The 16,828-nt window shown below is 36.9% G+C and overlaps 1 protein-coding gene across 5 annotated transcripts in view; it reads right to left on the reverse strand.

Moving 5' to 3' along the window:
- Positions 1–16,828, reverse strand: part of SEMA3D (semaphorin 3D) — a 208,445-nt gene that overhangs the window by 121,674 nt on the left and 69,943 nt on the right. For all 5 annotated transcript variants that reach the window (XM_019929083.3, XM_019929072.3, XM_073809609.1 and 2 more), the window contains one exon: positions 15,820–16,010. In XM_019929083.3, the coding sequence (XP_019784642.1) occupies positions 15,820–15,970 (151 nt within the window). In that variant the 5' untranslated portion in view covers positions 15,971–16,010. The remainder of the gene's footprint in view (positions 1–15,819; positions 16,011–16,828) is intronic.

A 16,828-nucleotide genomic window follows, 5' to 3' on the forward strand; every position in this document is an offset into this window, starting at 1 on the left:
TAAGAAACAAGAAACATCTCAAATAAACAACCTAACCTTACACCTAAAGCAATTAGAGAAAGAAGAACAAAAAAACCCAAAGTTAGCAGAAGGAAAGAAATCATAAAGATCAGATCAGAAATAAATGAAAGAAATAAAGGAAATGATAGCAAAGATCAATCAAACTAAAAGCTGGTTCTTTGAGAAGATAAACAAAATTGATAAACCATTAGCCAGACTCATCAAAAAAAAAAAGGGAGAAGACCCAAATCAATAGAATTAGAAATGAAAAAGGACAAGTAACAACTGACACTGCAGAAATACAAAAGATCATGAGAGATTACTACAAGCAACTCTATGCCAATAAAATGGACAACCTGGAAAAAATGGACAAATTCTTAGAAAAGCACAACCTTTGGAGACTGAACCAGGAAGAAATAGAAAATATAAACAGACCAATCACAAGCACTGAAATTAAGACTGTGATTCAAAATCTTGCAACAAACAAAAGCCCAGGATCAGATGGCTTCACAGGCAATTCTATCAAACATTTACAGAAGAGCTAACACCTATCCTTCTCAAACTCTTCCAAAATATAGCAAAGGGAGGAACACTCCTATACTTATTCTACAAAGCCACCATCACCCTGATACCAAAACTAGACAAAGATGCCACGAAGAAAGAAAACTACAGGCCAATATCACTGATGAATATAGATGCAAAAATCCTCAACAGAATACTAGCAAACAGAATCCAACAGCATATTAAAAGTATTATACACCATGATCAACTGGGGTTTATCCCAGGAATGCAAGGATTCTTCAATATACGCAAATCAATGAATGTGATACACCATATTAACAAATAGAAGGAGAAAAACCATATGATCATCTCAATAGATGCAAAAAAAGCTTTTGACAGAATTCAACACCCATTTATGATAAAAACCCTCCAGAAAGTAGGCATAGAGGGAACTTACCTCAACATAATAAAGGTCATATATGACAAACCCACAGCCAACACCATTCTCAATAGTGAAAAACTGAAACCATTTCCACTAAGATCAGGAACAAGACAAGGTTGCTCACTCTCACCACTATTATTCAACATTGTTTTGGAAGTTTTAGCCACAGCAATCAGAGAAGAAAGGAAATAAAAGGAATTCAAACCGAAAAAGAAGAAGTAAAACTGTCACTGTTTGCAGATGACATGACACTATACATAGAGAATCCTAAAGATGCTACCAGAAAACTACTAGAGCTAATCAATGAATTTGGTAAATAGCAGGATACAAAATTAATGCACAGAAATCTCTGGCATTCCTATACACTAATGATGAAAAATCTGAAAAATAAATTAAGGAAACACTCTCATTTACAATTGCAACACAAAGAACAATATACCTAGGAATAAACCCACCTAAGAAGACCAAAGACCTGTATGCAGAAAACTATAAGACACTGATGAAAGAAATTAAAGATGATACAAATAGATGGAGAGATATACCATGTTCTTGGATTGGAAGAATCAACATTATGAAAATGACTACTACCCGAAGCAATCTACAGATTCAATGCAATCCCTGTCAAACTACCAATGGCATTTTTCACAGAAGTAGAACAAAAAATTTCACAATTTGTGTGGAAACACAGAACACCCCGAATAGCCAAAGCAATCTTGAGAACAAAAAACGGAGCTGGAGGAATCAGGCTCCCTGACTTCAGACTATACTACACAGCTACAGTAATCAAGACAGTATGGTACTGGCACAAAAACAGAAATATAGATCAATGGAACAGTATAGAAACCCCAGAGATAAACCTAGGCACATATGGTCACCTTATCTTTGCTAAAGGAGGCAGGAATATACAATGGAGAAAAGACAGCCTCTTCAATAAGTGGTGCTGGGAAAACTGGACAGCTACATGTGAAAGAATGAAATTAGAACACTCCCTAACACCATACACAAAAATAAACTCAAAATGGATTAAAGACCTAAATGTAAGGCCAGACACTATCGAACTCTTAGAGGAAAATATAGGCAGAACATTCTATGGCACAAATCACAGCAAGATTCTTTTGACCCACCTCCTAGAGAAATGGAAATAAAAACAAAAATAAACAAATGGGACCTAATGAAACTCAAAAGCTTTTACACAGCAAAGGAAACCATAAACAAGACCAAAAGACAACCCTCAGAATGGGAGAAAATATTTGCAAATGAAGCAACTGACAAAGGATTAGTCTTCAAAATTTACAAGCAGCTCATGCAGCTCAATATCAAAAAAACAAACAACCCAATCCAAAAATGGGCAGAAGACCTAAACAGACATTTCTCCAAAGAAGATATACAGATTGCCAACAAACACATGAAAGGATGCTCAACATCATTAATCATTAGAGAAATGCAAATCAAAACTACAATGAGATATCATCTCACACCAGTCAGAATAGCCATCATCAAAAAATCTACATACAGTAAATGCTGGAGAGGGTGTGGAGAAAAGGGAACCCTCTTGCACTGCTGGTGGGAATGTAAATTGATACAGCCACTATGGAGAACAGTATGGAGGTTCCTTAAAAAACTACAAATAGAACTACCATATGACCCAGCAATCCCACTACTGGGCATATACTCAGAGAAAACCATAAGTCAAAAAGAGACATGTACCACAATGTTCATTGCAGCTCTATTTACCATAGCCAGGGCATGGAAGCATCCTAAGTGTCCATCGACAGATGAATGGATAAAGAAGATGTGGCATATATATACAATGGAATATTACTCAGCCATAAAAAGAAACGAAATTGAGTTATTTGTAGTGAGGTGGATGGACCTAGAGTCTGTCATACAGAATGAAAAAAAAAACAAAAAACAAATACCATTTGCTAACACATATATATGGAATAAAAAAAAAAAATGGGGCTTCCCTGGTGGTGCAGTGGTTGAGTATCTGCCTGCTAATGCAGGGGACACAGGTTCGAGCCCTGGTCTGGGAGGATCCCACATGCCGTGGAGCAACTAGACCCGTGAGCCACAACTACTGAGCCTGCGCGTCTGGAGCCTGTGCTCCGCAACAAGAGAGGCCACGATAGTGAGAGGACTGCGCACTGCAATGAAGAGTGGCCCCCGCTTGCCACAACTAGAGAAAGCCCTCATACAGAAACGAAGACCCAACACAGCAAAAATAAATAAATAAAATTTAAAAAAATAAAATGGTCATGAAGAACCTAGGGGCAAGACGGGAATAAAGACGCAGACCTACTAGAGAATGGACTTGAGGACACGGGGGAGGGAAGGTTAAGCTGTGACAAAGTGAGAGAGTGGCATGGACATATATACACTACCAAATGTAAAACTGATAGCTAGTGGGAAGCAGCCACATAGCACAGGGAGATCAGCTTGGTGCTTTGTGACCACCTAGAGGGGTGGGATAGGGAGGGTGGGAGGGAGAGAGACGCAAGAGGGAAGAGATATGGGGATATATATATATATATATATGAATAGCTGATTCACTTTGCTATAAAGCTGAAACTAACACACCATGGTAAAGCAATTATACTCCAATAAAGTTGTTAAAAAACAAAAAGTAGTGTTCTCTGATTATACTTTCTTTCTTGAAAATAAAAAAAATGTTGTTTTTGTTAATAATTTCCCAATTGTGACATTTGCTTAGACTTCCTTAAGATCATGATCAAAACTTTCCACACCTTCTGAAAAATGCCTCCATAAAATTTTCAAATGGAATTCTGTCAGATTGTTTTTTGTTTTCCTTCAGGAAACATCCCCTCTTGGCCCTTTCTTCCTCTTGCTCCAATCTGGACTGTCTATTCTCTGACCTGAGGAATAGCTTCCTCAAACTTCCTTCTACCACTCTCCTAGTATGAAACTCACTTTTCCTGGATCCCATGTCTTTCCTCTTTGATTTATTTTCTTATTTTGGTGAGCCCATCTCCAGAAGTTTCCTAAAAAAGAGTGATTGTGACTTATATATTTGAAATTTTCCATGTGCGAAAATGTCTTTAATTCACCTTTGTTGATAATTGGGCTAACTATAGAATTCTGGGCTGAACAGCTTTCACCCTCAGAGAGCTGAGGCGTTTACATACTATCCTCTGGCTTCCAAAGTTACGGTTTCAAAGTCTCATGCCATCAGTGTCCCAAGTTTTTGAATGTCTTCTGTTTTTCCTTTCACCTCCTCACTCTTGCTATTATAAAACTTAAAATAATTGGCCTGAATATGTCTTGTTTTGTTTTTCACTTATCATGCTGGGCATTCAGTGTGACATCTGATCTGAAAGTTAATTTCCACTGATTCAAGAGAATTTCCTTTTGGCTCTTCATTCAGAACAAACAGATGTCAGTTATCTGTGCAACTTTTCTCTAGGTTTTCTCCAGAAAGGGTCCTCTAGCTTACCCAAGGAAGATAATTCTGTACAGGTGTGCACAGAATTTGCATCAGAATATGCTTATGGACTTCCAAGAGGGAGATTCAAAATACAGTCACAGAATAATGTCTTCCTTAATTTCAGTCAGTATTACAGGGCATAAACAATGAGATCATGTTTTCCATTTAGTTTCCCATAAATTGTTAGTTCTCTGCTGATGACTTCAAAATAGACAGCTAAAACCCCACTGCCTCTCCCAAGTCACAGTTCAGAATTTCCAGTAGCCTGCTTGGTACTGTCATTTTTCCCCCAACCACCTGGTCCTACTGACTATAATGACTTTAATGACATGACCTAGTTCCCAGGCTCAAGATAACAGAATCGTTTTTAGTTCCTCTTCCTTATTCCCTTACTCTTTTATTCCCCTATTTAAATAACTGCTACCTGTAAGTATATTGCATTTCCCTCACATCAACTTCCAGGTAAATTTAAAGCCTTATAGATTTCCTCATGCAAATTATCTATTCCTTTTCCTCAAACATTTATTTTTATCATCAGCCAGGCTAAGAGCCATATTACTGCTTCTCAAAATTACTATAACAGGCTCCTAAACAACCTTGTTCCCTGCCCCCCTCCCTCTCCAATCTCTCCCACATGATGCTGTCTATTCTGGTTTTCTCCCTTAAATTAGAATTAAGTTAGAATTTCATGATCAAAATCCTCCAGTGCCAACATATACTTTATTCAATAAACTCTAAATTTCTTCCAATGTTCAAAGTTCAATTTCACACCCAACCTCCTCTGAAATTCTTTGAAATGTTTGGTTTTATTTACCCTAATCCTATGGCATCAATCTTTTTGCAGTTATTTTGTCCCTTAAAAAGACTAGAAGCCCTTGCAGACAAGAATAATGTCTAAATCATTGCTGCAATTCATCACCTCTTCTTTCACATAAGAAGTCTAACAAACATTTAACTGATGATTTTTCAAACTCTAGTGATTCTTGTTTATGTTGGTTTATCTACCTTCCATCTAAACCAGGATTTATTACAGCCTTATTAATAATTCAGAGAGGTTAATGTGCCATTTGGAGACCCAATTGTGGCTCTAATGCTTTGCAATCATAAGAGATTCCTGTTGTGATATCCAAATGTTCCTGTGTGTATTGGGGGTGGGAGGATGGAGGAGAGGAGGGTGGGAAGAGGAGGGAGTTGGAAATAAAACACTCTAAAAGCAGTGCTTCTCAGGATTAACATGCATTCAGATCAGCTGGGATTCTTGCTAAAAAATAGACTCTCACTGAGAAGTCTAGGAGGGAGCCTGAGATTCTGCATTTCTAACAAGCTCTCAAATTATGCTGGCGCTACTGGTCCTTGAACCACAGCTGGAGTAGAAAAGCTAAAGAACACTGTGGCCCCAATTGCCTTGACGTGCTGGACTCTTCTTTCTTCTCCACACTACAGTTTCTCTCAAACCCTTATATGATGATGTGTTAATTTATGCAAAATAGCCAAATTATTATTATTTTTCCTCTACAACACTACATTGTTAGAATAAGGGATGTACAGCTGTGACCAATGTGATTAACTTATAACTAACTGAATTGCTATAAGTGATAAATAACCTACTTAGTTTCAACCAAAGACATATAAAACTTTTTCCCCTTCATTTTCTCATACAAAGAAGAGAAGTACACTCATTTAATATGCATTAACCTGGAAGGAAAATGTAAAGATGCCAAGTTATGATTTATTAATTGACTTTCAAGTAAATGTCCTGTTATGTGTGGCAGGAGAAATTGTATCCAAGATGCCTAAATATATTTTTAAAGACCGTGAATTTTCTTCACATCCTACTTCAATTAATTCAGTAATATATTATGTCTGGTCTCTCTTTGAAGCCTATCATAATATCCATTTGTGCTTTCTAACTTCCAAGGAGCTTTTCCTCTATTATTTCATTTGATCCTTAACCAAAGGATTATCACTAATTTCCAGATGAGAAAACCTAGATACAGAAAGAGCAAACAACTGTTCTAATGGTACAAGAACAGTACATGGCAGAGAAAGCTAAAACCTATCAAGGTCTCTTCTAACTCTAAGCCCTATCACCCATTACAGCTATATTTTATATTTTAAGATTTACCATTACTTAGAAAAGCAAGGTTCTTTTTCAAAACAATTCTACTTACTGTTTTTATGGAACATACCCACAGACAAGTTCACTTCTATTGCTTCCTCCACTTTACCATTCCATTGGGATTACTGAAATATTTATCTTATTTTCTAGACTGTGTCTGGCTCACTTTGGCTTTAGTGAAATAAACCTCTTTATGAGTATCTTTCTTCCTAAATAAAAAGCACTTTAGCTTTAATTTATGCCCCTTTTGAATAGGATTAAAACAGCATGTTGAAAGGACTCAGAAAAATGCAAAATGTATATTACAAGTTCTTAAGAGAGAGGCATTTGCCAAATTTTCTGTTAAAGTGACCCAATGACATTCATTTAAAAAAATATCTGTAAACTTATAGTTTTACATTTATACTAAAAGAATCTCACTGCTAAAATTTATTTAATAAGACCCAAGAAATTAGAGCCAAATTTTAGGTAAGTGAAGTCATAAAACAAGAAATTGTAGATAAAAAATTTTATCTCCGCAATAATTTACAGAATAGTAAACCAACTATATACAGTATACGATCTATTCAAAGAAACCTATTTTAACCAAAAAATAGTGGACTGGGTTTAATCCCAGAAAAATTTGCCTTTACTTAAATTATGCCCTTATAAATTCCTTCCATATTTATGCATAACAAGGATGCAATTCAAGTGTCTCATGATGTAGCTCTCCTTTGCCCTGCCAGGAGGACACTACTGACCACATAGGCCTCAGTGATTTTTATGTATGTTCCTAATTCCAGGAACACTTTTTATATGATACATTTGTATGGCAATATTACATCATATGTTACCATATATTATTAGGTAACTTCTACCACTCTGTGAACCTCTACAGATCAATCATGTTTAGAAGAATGCTCTACATAGTGTTAGATAGATTTTAATCATCACTAAATCACAGTGTTGGATACAGGCAAGTTGTAGTACAAACACTACTGTATTGAAACGCAGAAGGCTTGGATCAGCTTTTTAATTATCTACTAATGTGACTCTGAGGTTATTATTTAATCTTCCTGAAGTTTTATTTCTAAATCCTTACATAACAAATTTCTAAACATATGTAGTACTTACAAACCTATATCGATATATCAAACTGAATATATTTTTATATCTGTTTAACCTCTCTTTCTACCTACACAACAGTTGACACTGATAATGAACCAAACAATAGTTTATTATGCAAAATAAGCAAGTTTTATTAACATGTTCTAAAAGTAGCCTGATTTTAGAGGAAAAAATTATTTTCTTCAATAGTGTATGAATTATCCCACATTTCTCCTGAATCATTAATTATTCCTCTCCTAGATTATTTCAATTAACAAATAAATATGCTGTTGTTTAACTCATGAAAAAAAACAAGTCTCTTGATCTCATTGTCCTTCCAGCTACTACTGCCCACGTCTCTATTATGGGAAAACTCCTTGAAAGAATTGTCTACACTTGCCTCCAGTTCCCCCGAGCCCATGCTCTTCAGAATCCATCTTAGTCGTGCTCTGGCTCCCACACTTAAAGACACTGCTCTTATCAAGGTCAACAATAGACTTCTGTTGTTATTTTATTTATTTATTTATTTTTTGCGGTACGCGGGCCTCTCACTGTTGCAGCCTCTCCCATTGCCGAGCACAGGCTCCGGACGCGCAGGCTCAGCGGCCATGGCTCACGGGCCCAGCGGCTCCGCGGCACGCGGGATCCTCCCGGACCGGGGCACAAACCCACGTCCCCTGCATCGGCAGGCAGACTCTCAACCACTGCGCCACCAGGGAAGCCCCCGTTGTTAAATTTAATGTTAATTTTTACTTATCTTTCGTGACACATTAGCTGAATATGACACTGCTGGTAGTCCCTTTTCTTACTTTCTTCCTTTAACTTTCTCTACACCACAACTTCTGATTTTTCTCCTACATACCTGGGCACTTCTTTTAGTTCACTGAGATGCTCAGTCCTCCTTTCACTAATTTCCTGACTTAAGAGTATCCCAGAACTCAATCCTCTAAATTTTCTATATCCCTTAGTCGTCTCACAGAATTTCATGGATTTAAAATTTTCTCTATGCTAACTGCCAAATTCATATCTCCAATTGACATTGTCTATAAACTCCAAAAATGATATACTCAAGTGCTTTCCAGGCATCTTACTTCGATATCTAATAGCCGCCTCAAACGAATATGTCCACTTGATCTTCCCACACAACATTCTTTCACAATCTCTGCCATCTCAATTAATAGTAACCCCATCCTTAGATCAAAAACAAACAAACAAAAAAACCATGGAGTCAGATTTGACTTCTCTCTTACTTCATAGCCAATCCATCAACAAATCCTGTTGGCTCTACCTTCATATCTTCTTCTCCTACCTCCACTGCAACCAGTCTGGCTCATAGACCATCATTTCTCACCTGGATTATTACAGTCCTCTCAGACTTGGCTCCCTATTTCCCTGATCTCTCCCTTTCAGTGCACACACAGTACAGAAACCAGAGTGATCCTATAATAATGAAAGTCAGACCATGTCACCTCTGTGCTCAAAATTCTCCAATGGATTCCCATAACACTCAGACTAAAAACCAACGTTTTAACAATGACAACAGTGAAAGGATCTAATACTTCTTCCCTCCTATTAACTCTCTGATTTAATCAATTTTCTTCTTTCTCCCATTCCACTGGTTTTTTTGCCATACTTTAAGATCCTTGAACATGCCAGACACCTTTCCACCTCAGGACTTTTGCACTTGCTGTTCCTTTTGCCAAAAGTGTTCCTTTCCTGAGTATCTGCATGACTTGCAACAATAATTTCTTGAAGTATCTGTGAAAACATCACTCTCTGGGTGAGCTCTTTCTTGAGCGCCATATCTGACTACTACACCCCCCCCCAATCAACTTTCCCGATTCATTGCTCTCCATAGCACTTATCATCTTCCATCTTGCTGTGTAATGTACTTATGTATGGTCTACCTTTCTGTATCAGAATATAAACTACATGATGCCAGGGAGTTTTGCCTCTTCTACTTGCTAACATATCCCCTTGTTGCCAGCATGGGGCTGGAAACAGTGGGCATCATAAATTATTGTTATTAACCACTGAGAGCTGAATATCAAATACACAATAATATTATCCTTGAGCTCTTAAACCTACGAAAGCCCAGTCCCACACACAGCCTCAGTTTAGAGAAAACACATCTGGGAAAACAAGTGAGTCCATTAAAAATTAAACCATCAATGACTTTCTCTATAGAAGAAAATATATGGGAATTCTTACTATCAGATTGATAATACTTCTTTACTATATACTTAAGGAGAGATATTCAGAGCAAGTCATCTTCTTTTCTCATTGATTTGACAACAAAAATGTCCACTTTAGAAAGGAACTCCTGAATGAATGATTTTATGATTCCTTTTAACCCACCCTGAAGGCTACCAAATACTCAAAGACACTACTCTTATCAAAGTCAATAACCACCTAAGGGCTTGTTAACTACTAGAAGACCATGAAGATAAAAATACTGGAAAGTACCTTCAATAAATTCACAATCTGTGGGTGGTACTGGACTGAGGGAAACTAACCCTAGTAGAAAATGTTTGAGAGTAAACAGAAGCAATTTTAATATATGCTATAAATCCCCAGGAGGAAACTATGTAATATTTTTCAAACTTGTTTATATAGGGAAAACTCTGGTCTGGGAACAACCATTAATATCTAGCAAGATAATAGTGTTTCACAAAAATTAATAATTGACAGCATTTATTAAATGTTTACTATGCCAAACACTGTTTTACGTGCTTTACATGGATCAAGACACCTTCACAACTACCTCATTAGAATTAAATAAATTAACGCACTTGGAAAACCCAGTACATAAAATAAACATCCATATGTCCCACAACTAGTAACAGCAGTTAAGACCTAATAAGCAGTTTGGCTTCAGAACCTGCTTTCTTCACAGCTGTACTCAATCGAGATATCAGAACTTATACAAAACTAGTCAAATCAAACAAGTTAGATGAGTCAAATGGCCATGAATCTCTACTTGAGGCACGCCACATTTCACAGCTAAATAGAGTCATTTTTAAATAATGAAAAATATATAGACTTATCCACTCATTCCTCAGAAGACTCAAACAAGATAAAGAACTATTCTATCAAATGCACTAATGTTTAGTTATACAATAGCAGATAAAAATTTTAAAGATGATTTCCAGTTTTCTTTTCTATGAAAAGACGTAAGTTTTGGAGGAGCAAAAAATAATTAGTACTATTGGTAGTTACTGAGAAAAGCATACTGCCAAAGATGTAATAATGAAACCTTGTATTTTTTTTTTATATATATATCTTGATATTTGTGTTCCTGAACATGCAATGCCTCCCTCAAGGGCACAAGGTGGCAAGAACATGGGCCTGGAACTAGAGAGATGAAAACACACAAGTTAGTTCTGCCACTTAACAGCTTCTTGCTTTGGGGCAAGGCCTTCAGGTTCTAACCTCATGTTTCTTATCTATAAAATGGGTATAAAAATGATGGTTCTTCATAGTGTCCTAAAGTCTAAGTAGGGTCCTGGATGCAGTCTCCTGTTTGATGTTCCTGATAGAACTTCCCACTATTTGAAATAACCTTCATCTGTTTGTTTACCTGTTTATTGTTTGCCTCCCTATCTGGTAAAGAAATTCCAGGGGGACAGTGACTTTTCTCTTCCTTTTTCAAAGTTTTTGCCCATTCCCTCTTTAGCTATATTACCTATCTCATCTTTAGGAGTTGTCCAAACAAATACCATTGCAGATACAAACGATTCCTGGGTATAAATATCCTTAACCCGCATGAGTTCCTTCATGATGATTTATAATACAAAAAATGCTTACAGTAATTGCAAGACTGAAGTTGGTCATTTTTCAAAAGTTATATTTACTACATCTGCAGTATAAAGCATACAAGTCACTGTGAGAAGCTCACCTTGTAAGGCCATATATATATATTACCCTTATAAAACAAAACCCAGAAATACAGAACATCCTGACCTCTAAGTTTCCTTACTTGTTACTCAAGAAACTGATTTAGTATGCATAAATGTGCAAGAATTCAAAATATGCCACTGAGGGGAAATCTCTTTACACAACAATAGAACCAAACAAGCTCCTGTGGATTCAGAGGTTCAAAGCTAAGTCTTTATCAAAGAGCATTCTTTGGATAAAATGGTTATTATATTTCTGTTGGCCTTTAAGAAATCCCTCAAAATAATCTTGCAGCTGTTTAAAGTAGCTAACTCTACTGATACTGGCTGTGTCTCTGGTCTGCACCTAAGGAAGCTTGAGTTATGGAAAGCAAAGCTGATTTTGTGCCCATAAAAATGAATTATTTTTGAAAATACAGTTAATTTTTCATTTTGACTGATTTTTCTAACCTCACATGCTGGCAGTATTTTAATGCCAAGCATGAAGTTTTAGACTCCCTCAAAACTAAGCAATGGGTGATACTAGGTGATCTTCACTCATTAGTCAGTCATAAGAGAAAGAGACAATGCCAAAGGAGAGTTCTGATTATTATCTCAGAGGTAGGAATTTTCCTCGTCATAACCCCAAGTTAGCAGTGATGTTTACGTTATAACTTTGTTTATTCAGGAATAGGCTACTTTTTAAAACTATTACATCAGGATTTGAACTACTTTCCTTTTATACTCTCAGATATAGCAGAGAAGAGGTGGCTAGGGAAACTGTTGAAATTCTCCCAAGTGTATGGTTAATGCATACTTACTTCATAGTGCTGAACTGATGATTTCCAAAGAAAAGTCCCCAAATTCTTATAGGTGGAAAGAGGAATATTCTGTAAGCATTGTCAGTAATTCTCCTAGCCAAGATCATTACTCTATTATTAGCATACAATCTGGCAATGAATGGCTAACAGCAGCCACAGGGCGCTATAGGAGAGAGGGAGGGGGAGGGGGGAGAGGAGAAAGGGGAGACAAGGGGGAGAGGGGGTGAGGCGGGAGTGAGTGAGTGTTTGTGTGTGCATGTGTGTGTGTGTGTGTGTGTGTGTGTGTGTCTATTGAGGGTGAGTTGAGAGATTTTTAAAATTCCTTCCCTGCATTCAGTCTTTGCTACTGCTTTTGACATGTATCAATAGACAATCTACATGTAGATAAATATCTAAAAAATATAACATTTGGAAAGTATACTAAATATAAGAACCATCCAAAGAATAGTTCTTATTGCATTTAATCCAACATTTATACCAGTTCTCCTTTTATACGTACTAGGTGCTAGAAAGAGTGAAAATCTATAGAGAGATAAATAAAACAGGATTTTGAACTCTTATATGGTTGATTCCAAGTATTAATACAAAAACATAGATTCATACCAAAAAAAAAACCCTCTAACTAGGGATAAACTAATTAGCAGCAGCTACATAAAATTAATGTTTTTTAATTTTTTTATTTTTAGGAACTGATTTGTTATTTTCTAATGATCAAGTTACCACATTTGAGTTAATATTTTACAGTCACTCATATAAAATTTTGATTATGAACACAAATTAGCACAATGACCATCTCTCTTTTTCCCATAAGATTATCAAAGTCTGTAAATCTCTTTTGGCTACCAAGAGGGTGTGGTCTTCAGCTCCATTTAATTTTGACAATTGAAATCATATAATCAGTTAGTCAAATATCAGCATGATGCTTCTGTCAACTTTAAAGTTCACTTCCGTAGGTAAGTGCCTCAGGCAAGAACTGCTGCTCTTGTCTAGGGTGTGAGAAATATGATTAGGCACCCAGGCTCTCCAAAGCACGGGGCTGACTCAGGAGCTGAGCCACCAACTAATTTGAGACCTTAATTTCTCAGTACCTCAGTAACCTCATTTCTAGGCAGATGATAATAATCCCCACCTCACAGGGTGGTGATGAGGATAAAATGACATCATTCACACATACTCCTTATACCAATGCTTTGCTTATGATGACTCCTCAGTGAGTGATTATTAACTATTATTAAAGTTTCTTTCCAAGTCTAATTTATTTTGCATTGTCCACCCTCGTCAATGCAATGCTCCTGTGTTATTCACTGTATCATAGAAACCAGGTAGTGTTTCCTTCTTTTTCCGTTCAATCTATTTTCAAACTTTCTCTTTTTTTTTTTTTTATTGTTTGGCTTTTCATACTTGTTTTCTGTTCTGTTCTTAAGATAAATTTTGAAAACACGCAAACAAATCTGACTTGTGTAATATGATGGGTTGTGAAAAGTCCATATTATATACTTCGGTGATCCATATCTCTATCAGGATAGAGAACATTTCCATAAGCCCAGAAAGTTTCCTCTCATATCCCTTTCCATTCGATCCTTCCCTCAACTGCACAAAGGCAATGCCCTGAATTTTTTTAACCATAGATTAGTTGTCTCTGCTCTAGAAATTCGAGAATACAAAAACTCAAAAATAACGTTAACCTTAACTCTTTAATTCATGAGGTATAAATTCCAAACAAATACCAACATATGAAATGTGTAATGAGTCAAATAAGATAATTCCACTTAAGCTTACATTAGACATCAAATTTGCTTTTACTATTGATAATTTGAGCTGAAAATAAGTTGTCTTAAAGATTAAAACTGCCAGCATGATTTTTACCCGCCAAGTTCAGAATAGAGGAGTTTGAGTTCCCTACATTCCTCTCATTACTTAGGTATTAAAGAAGCCAAGGGGATATTACAGAAAAAAAAAAAAAGAAATCTTTGAGCATGAAACTTGGCTTGTTTTCTCTCTCGATATATATATTGATATATTACACTTACATATAAACACATATTCGTATATAAACTTTGCTTTCATACTAATTTAAACATTTAAAAACAATTAGCTTAGATTTCATTTCTTAAATGTTTTCTCATCTCTGTATTTTAAGCTTTTCACACAGACTAGTTTTTAAACAATAAAATATGTATATGCTTGAGATATTCAAGGTATTTTAGTTTGTTAATATTTTTGAAGATATCTTACTGTTTTAAAAAATACTAAGGATCAATGAATTAGTAGCAGCTGTATAGAATTAATGATTTTTCTATTTTTAGGCTGTTGCGCTACACCCCACAGGCCTACAAGGCTTGTGCTTGCCCAGCTTCAAGACCAAAGAGCCCAGAGTCAGCGACAGAGCCATCAAAGGTTTAATGGATGGGAGATCTTACATGTCTGAAGCAAGGTTCTGGAGCAACACCCCACCATGTATGCGGCTCACACCGAAGCAGGACAAAGCAGACAGGCTTCACTCCCACGGGCAGGGGGAGGTTACCACTTATAAGGGAAATTGACGGCAGTTTGGCTCATCAGTTACCAGGGAAACCAGCAGAGGGGGCCCGCCCCTAACTGCCCCTTTGATAGGCTATCATGGTGGCTAAAATTAGAACAATCATTAGCTGGGGCATGGGGCAAGCATGTAGGAAGGTCTGTCAGGTGAGTAGGGTATAGGTGAAGCAGGCACTGGTTGAACAGGGGGCTTACAGAGAGCAAGAGAACAGCTATCTTGAGTGGCCTGACCATACATAGGTATTGATTTATTTTAATATAAAACTGACTACAGGGACTTCCCTGGCGGTCCAGTGGTTAAGACTCCATGCTTCCAATGCAGGGGGCGCGGGTTCCATCTGCGGTAGAGGAGCTAAGATCCCACATGCCGCACAGCATAGCCAAGGAAAACAAAAAACAAAAAACTGACAACTTGCTGACCAAAATTTCCTAATTATGCTAATCAGTAGTTTAAAATTGTAAATAACGAACTGAAAAGCATACATTAACAGTTTTGGTGTCTATTTTCTTCACCAAGAATAATGAATCAGTGGGCTTTGCATTCTGTAATAATCTTCTTCTTCTTATTTTTTTTTTTTTTTTTTGGTACACGGGCCTCTCACTGTTGTGGCCTCTCCCGTTGTGGAGCACAGGCTCCGGACACGCAGGCTCACCGGCCATGGCTCACAGGCGCAGCCGCTCCGCGGCATGTGGGATCTCTCCAGACCGCGGCACGAACCCGTGTCCCCTGCATCGGCAGGCGAACTCTCAACCACTGCACCACCCGGGAGCCCCATGTTTTGTTTTGTTTTGTTTTGTTTTAACCATTCTTAGCACGTAATTCTCAAATCCTAGCACCTGGTTTTTGTGTTTTGTTTTTAGCACCTGTGCCACCAGGGAAGCCCCTATAATAATCTGATTATTAACTCATGCCAATACTACAAACATTTCACTGAAGTCAGTATGCATTTCTAAATAAAAGAAGGCAACCTGAAAAACACTGACACATTTACCTTTGTAGGTTAGCTTGAGTCGTGGAATATTTTGCTTAGACGTTCCAGTGACTGGAAGAAACAGCATGGTCATGCTTAGCATCATCAGGGCATGAAAAAGGTAAAAATCATGGTTTCTGGACTTTGGTCTCTCATCTTTAGTAACAATCATGATGAAAACAATGTTCTGTTTCAAACAGCGTTAATTTAATCTAAAAAGAAGAAAAGAACTATTAATATAGCAGTTTGCAGATTTTCCTACACTTACGAAATTATAATTTTATGAATGTATGTAGATTTAAAAAAATACTTGCTCCTTGTCTCTTGTTCAGCTCTTAGAAATTGTTGCAAGGGAAACGAATCAGAACTGAGTAATAAAATTCAGGTCTGGCTTTACTCAGGACATGAGTACAGACCTAAAAAGTCAACTACTTATGTTAATTAGCAACTATTCTTCTACTAAAGTTTTTGTTTTGTTTTGTTTCATGCAAATATAGGAGTGACCAATTCTTTCTGTAACTTGATGAATTCTTGATCAGATAAGAGTACTGGTAGAAGCCTACACTTTCCCCATACCATTCTCAAAGGAAAAGATTCTCAAGCAAAATTTAATAAAAGCTGTCATTTTCAGAGAGTTCGTTTCTCACAAAACATATGTTAACAGTTCACCTAAAATTGGGACAACTGGACATGATCAGGTCGGGGCCACCAGTATAGATTTTAGGCCTGGGACAAGGCAATCTTACCTGCACCCTATACTACTCCACACAGGGCAGCACTGTAAAATAAAAGGGTTTATAAGAGGAGGCGGTTTTTAACTAGGTTGCCATAAACAAGCTGCCTTGGTTGTCTTTGTTAAGACATGGAATAAATCAAAACACACATATTTCAAACTAAGCCTGGTAATAATAATTACAAATAATATTCGTTGAGTATTTACATGAACCAGATACTTTTTAAGAAGTGTGTTACATAGATCACTTAATGCTGTTAAATTCATTAAAGAAGTAGGTCATTAGACTGAGGTGGC

Source organism: Tursiops truncatus, chromosome 9 (assembly GCF_011762595.2).
Source record: "Tursiops truncatus isolate mTurTru1 chromosome 9, mTurTru1.mat.Y, whole genome shotgun sequence".
NCBI lineage: Eukaryota > Metazoa > Chordata > Mammalia > Artiodactyla > Delphinidae > Tursiops > Tursiops truncatus.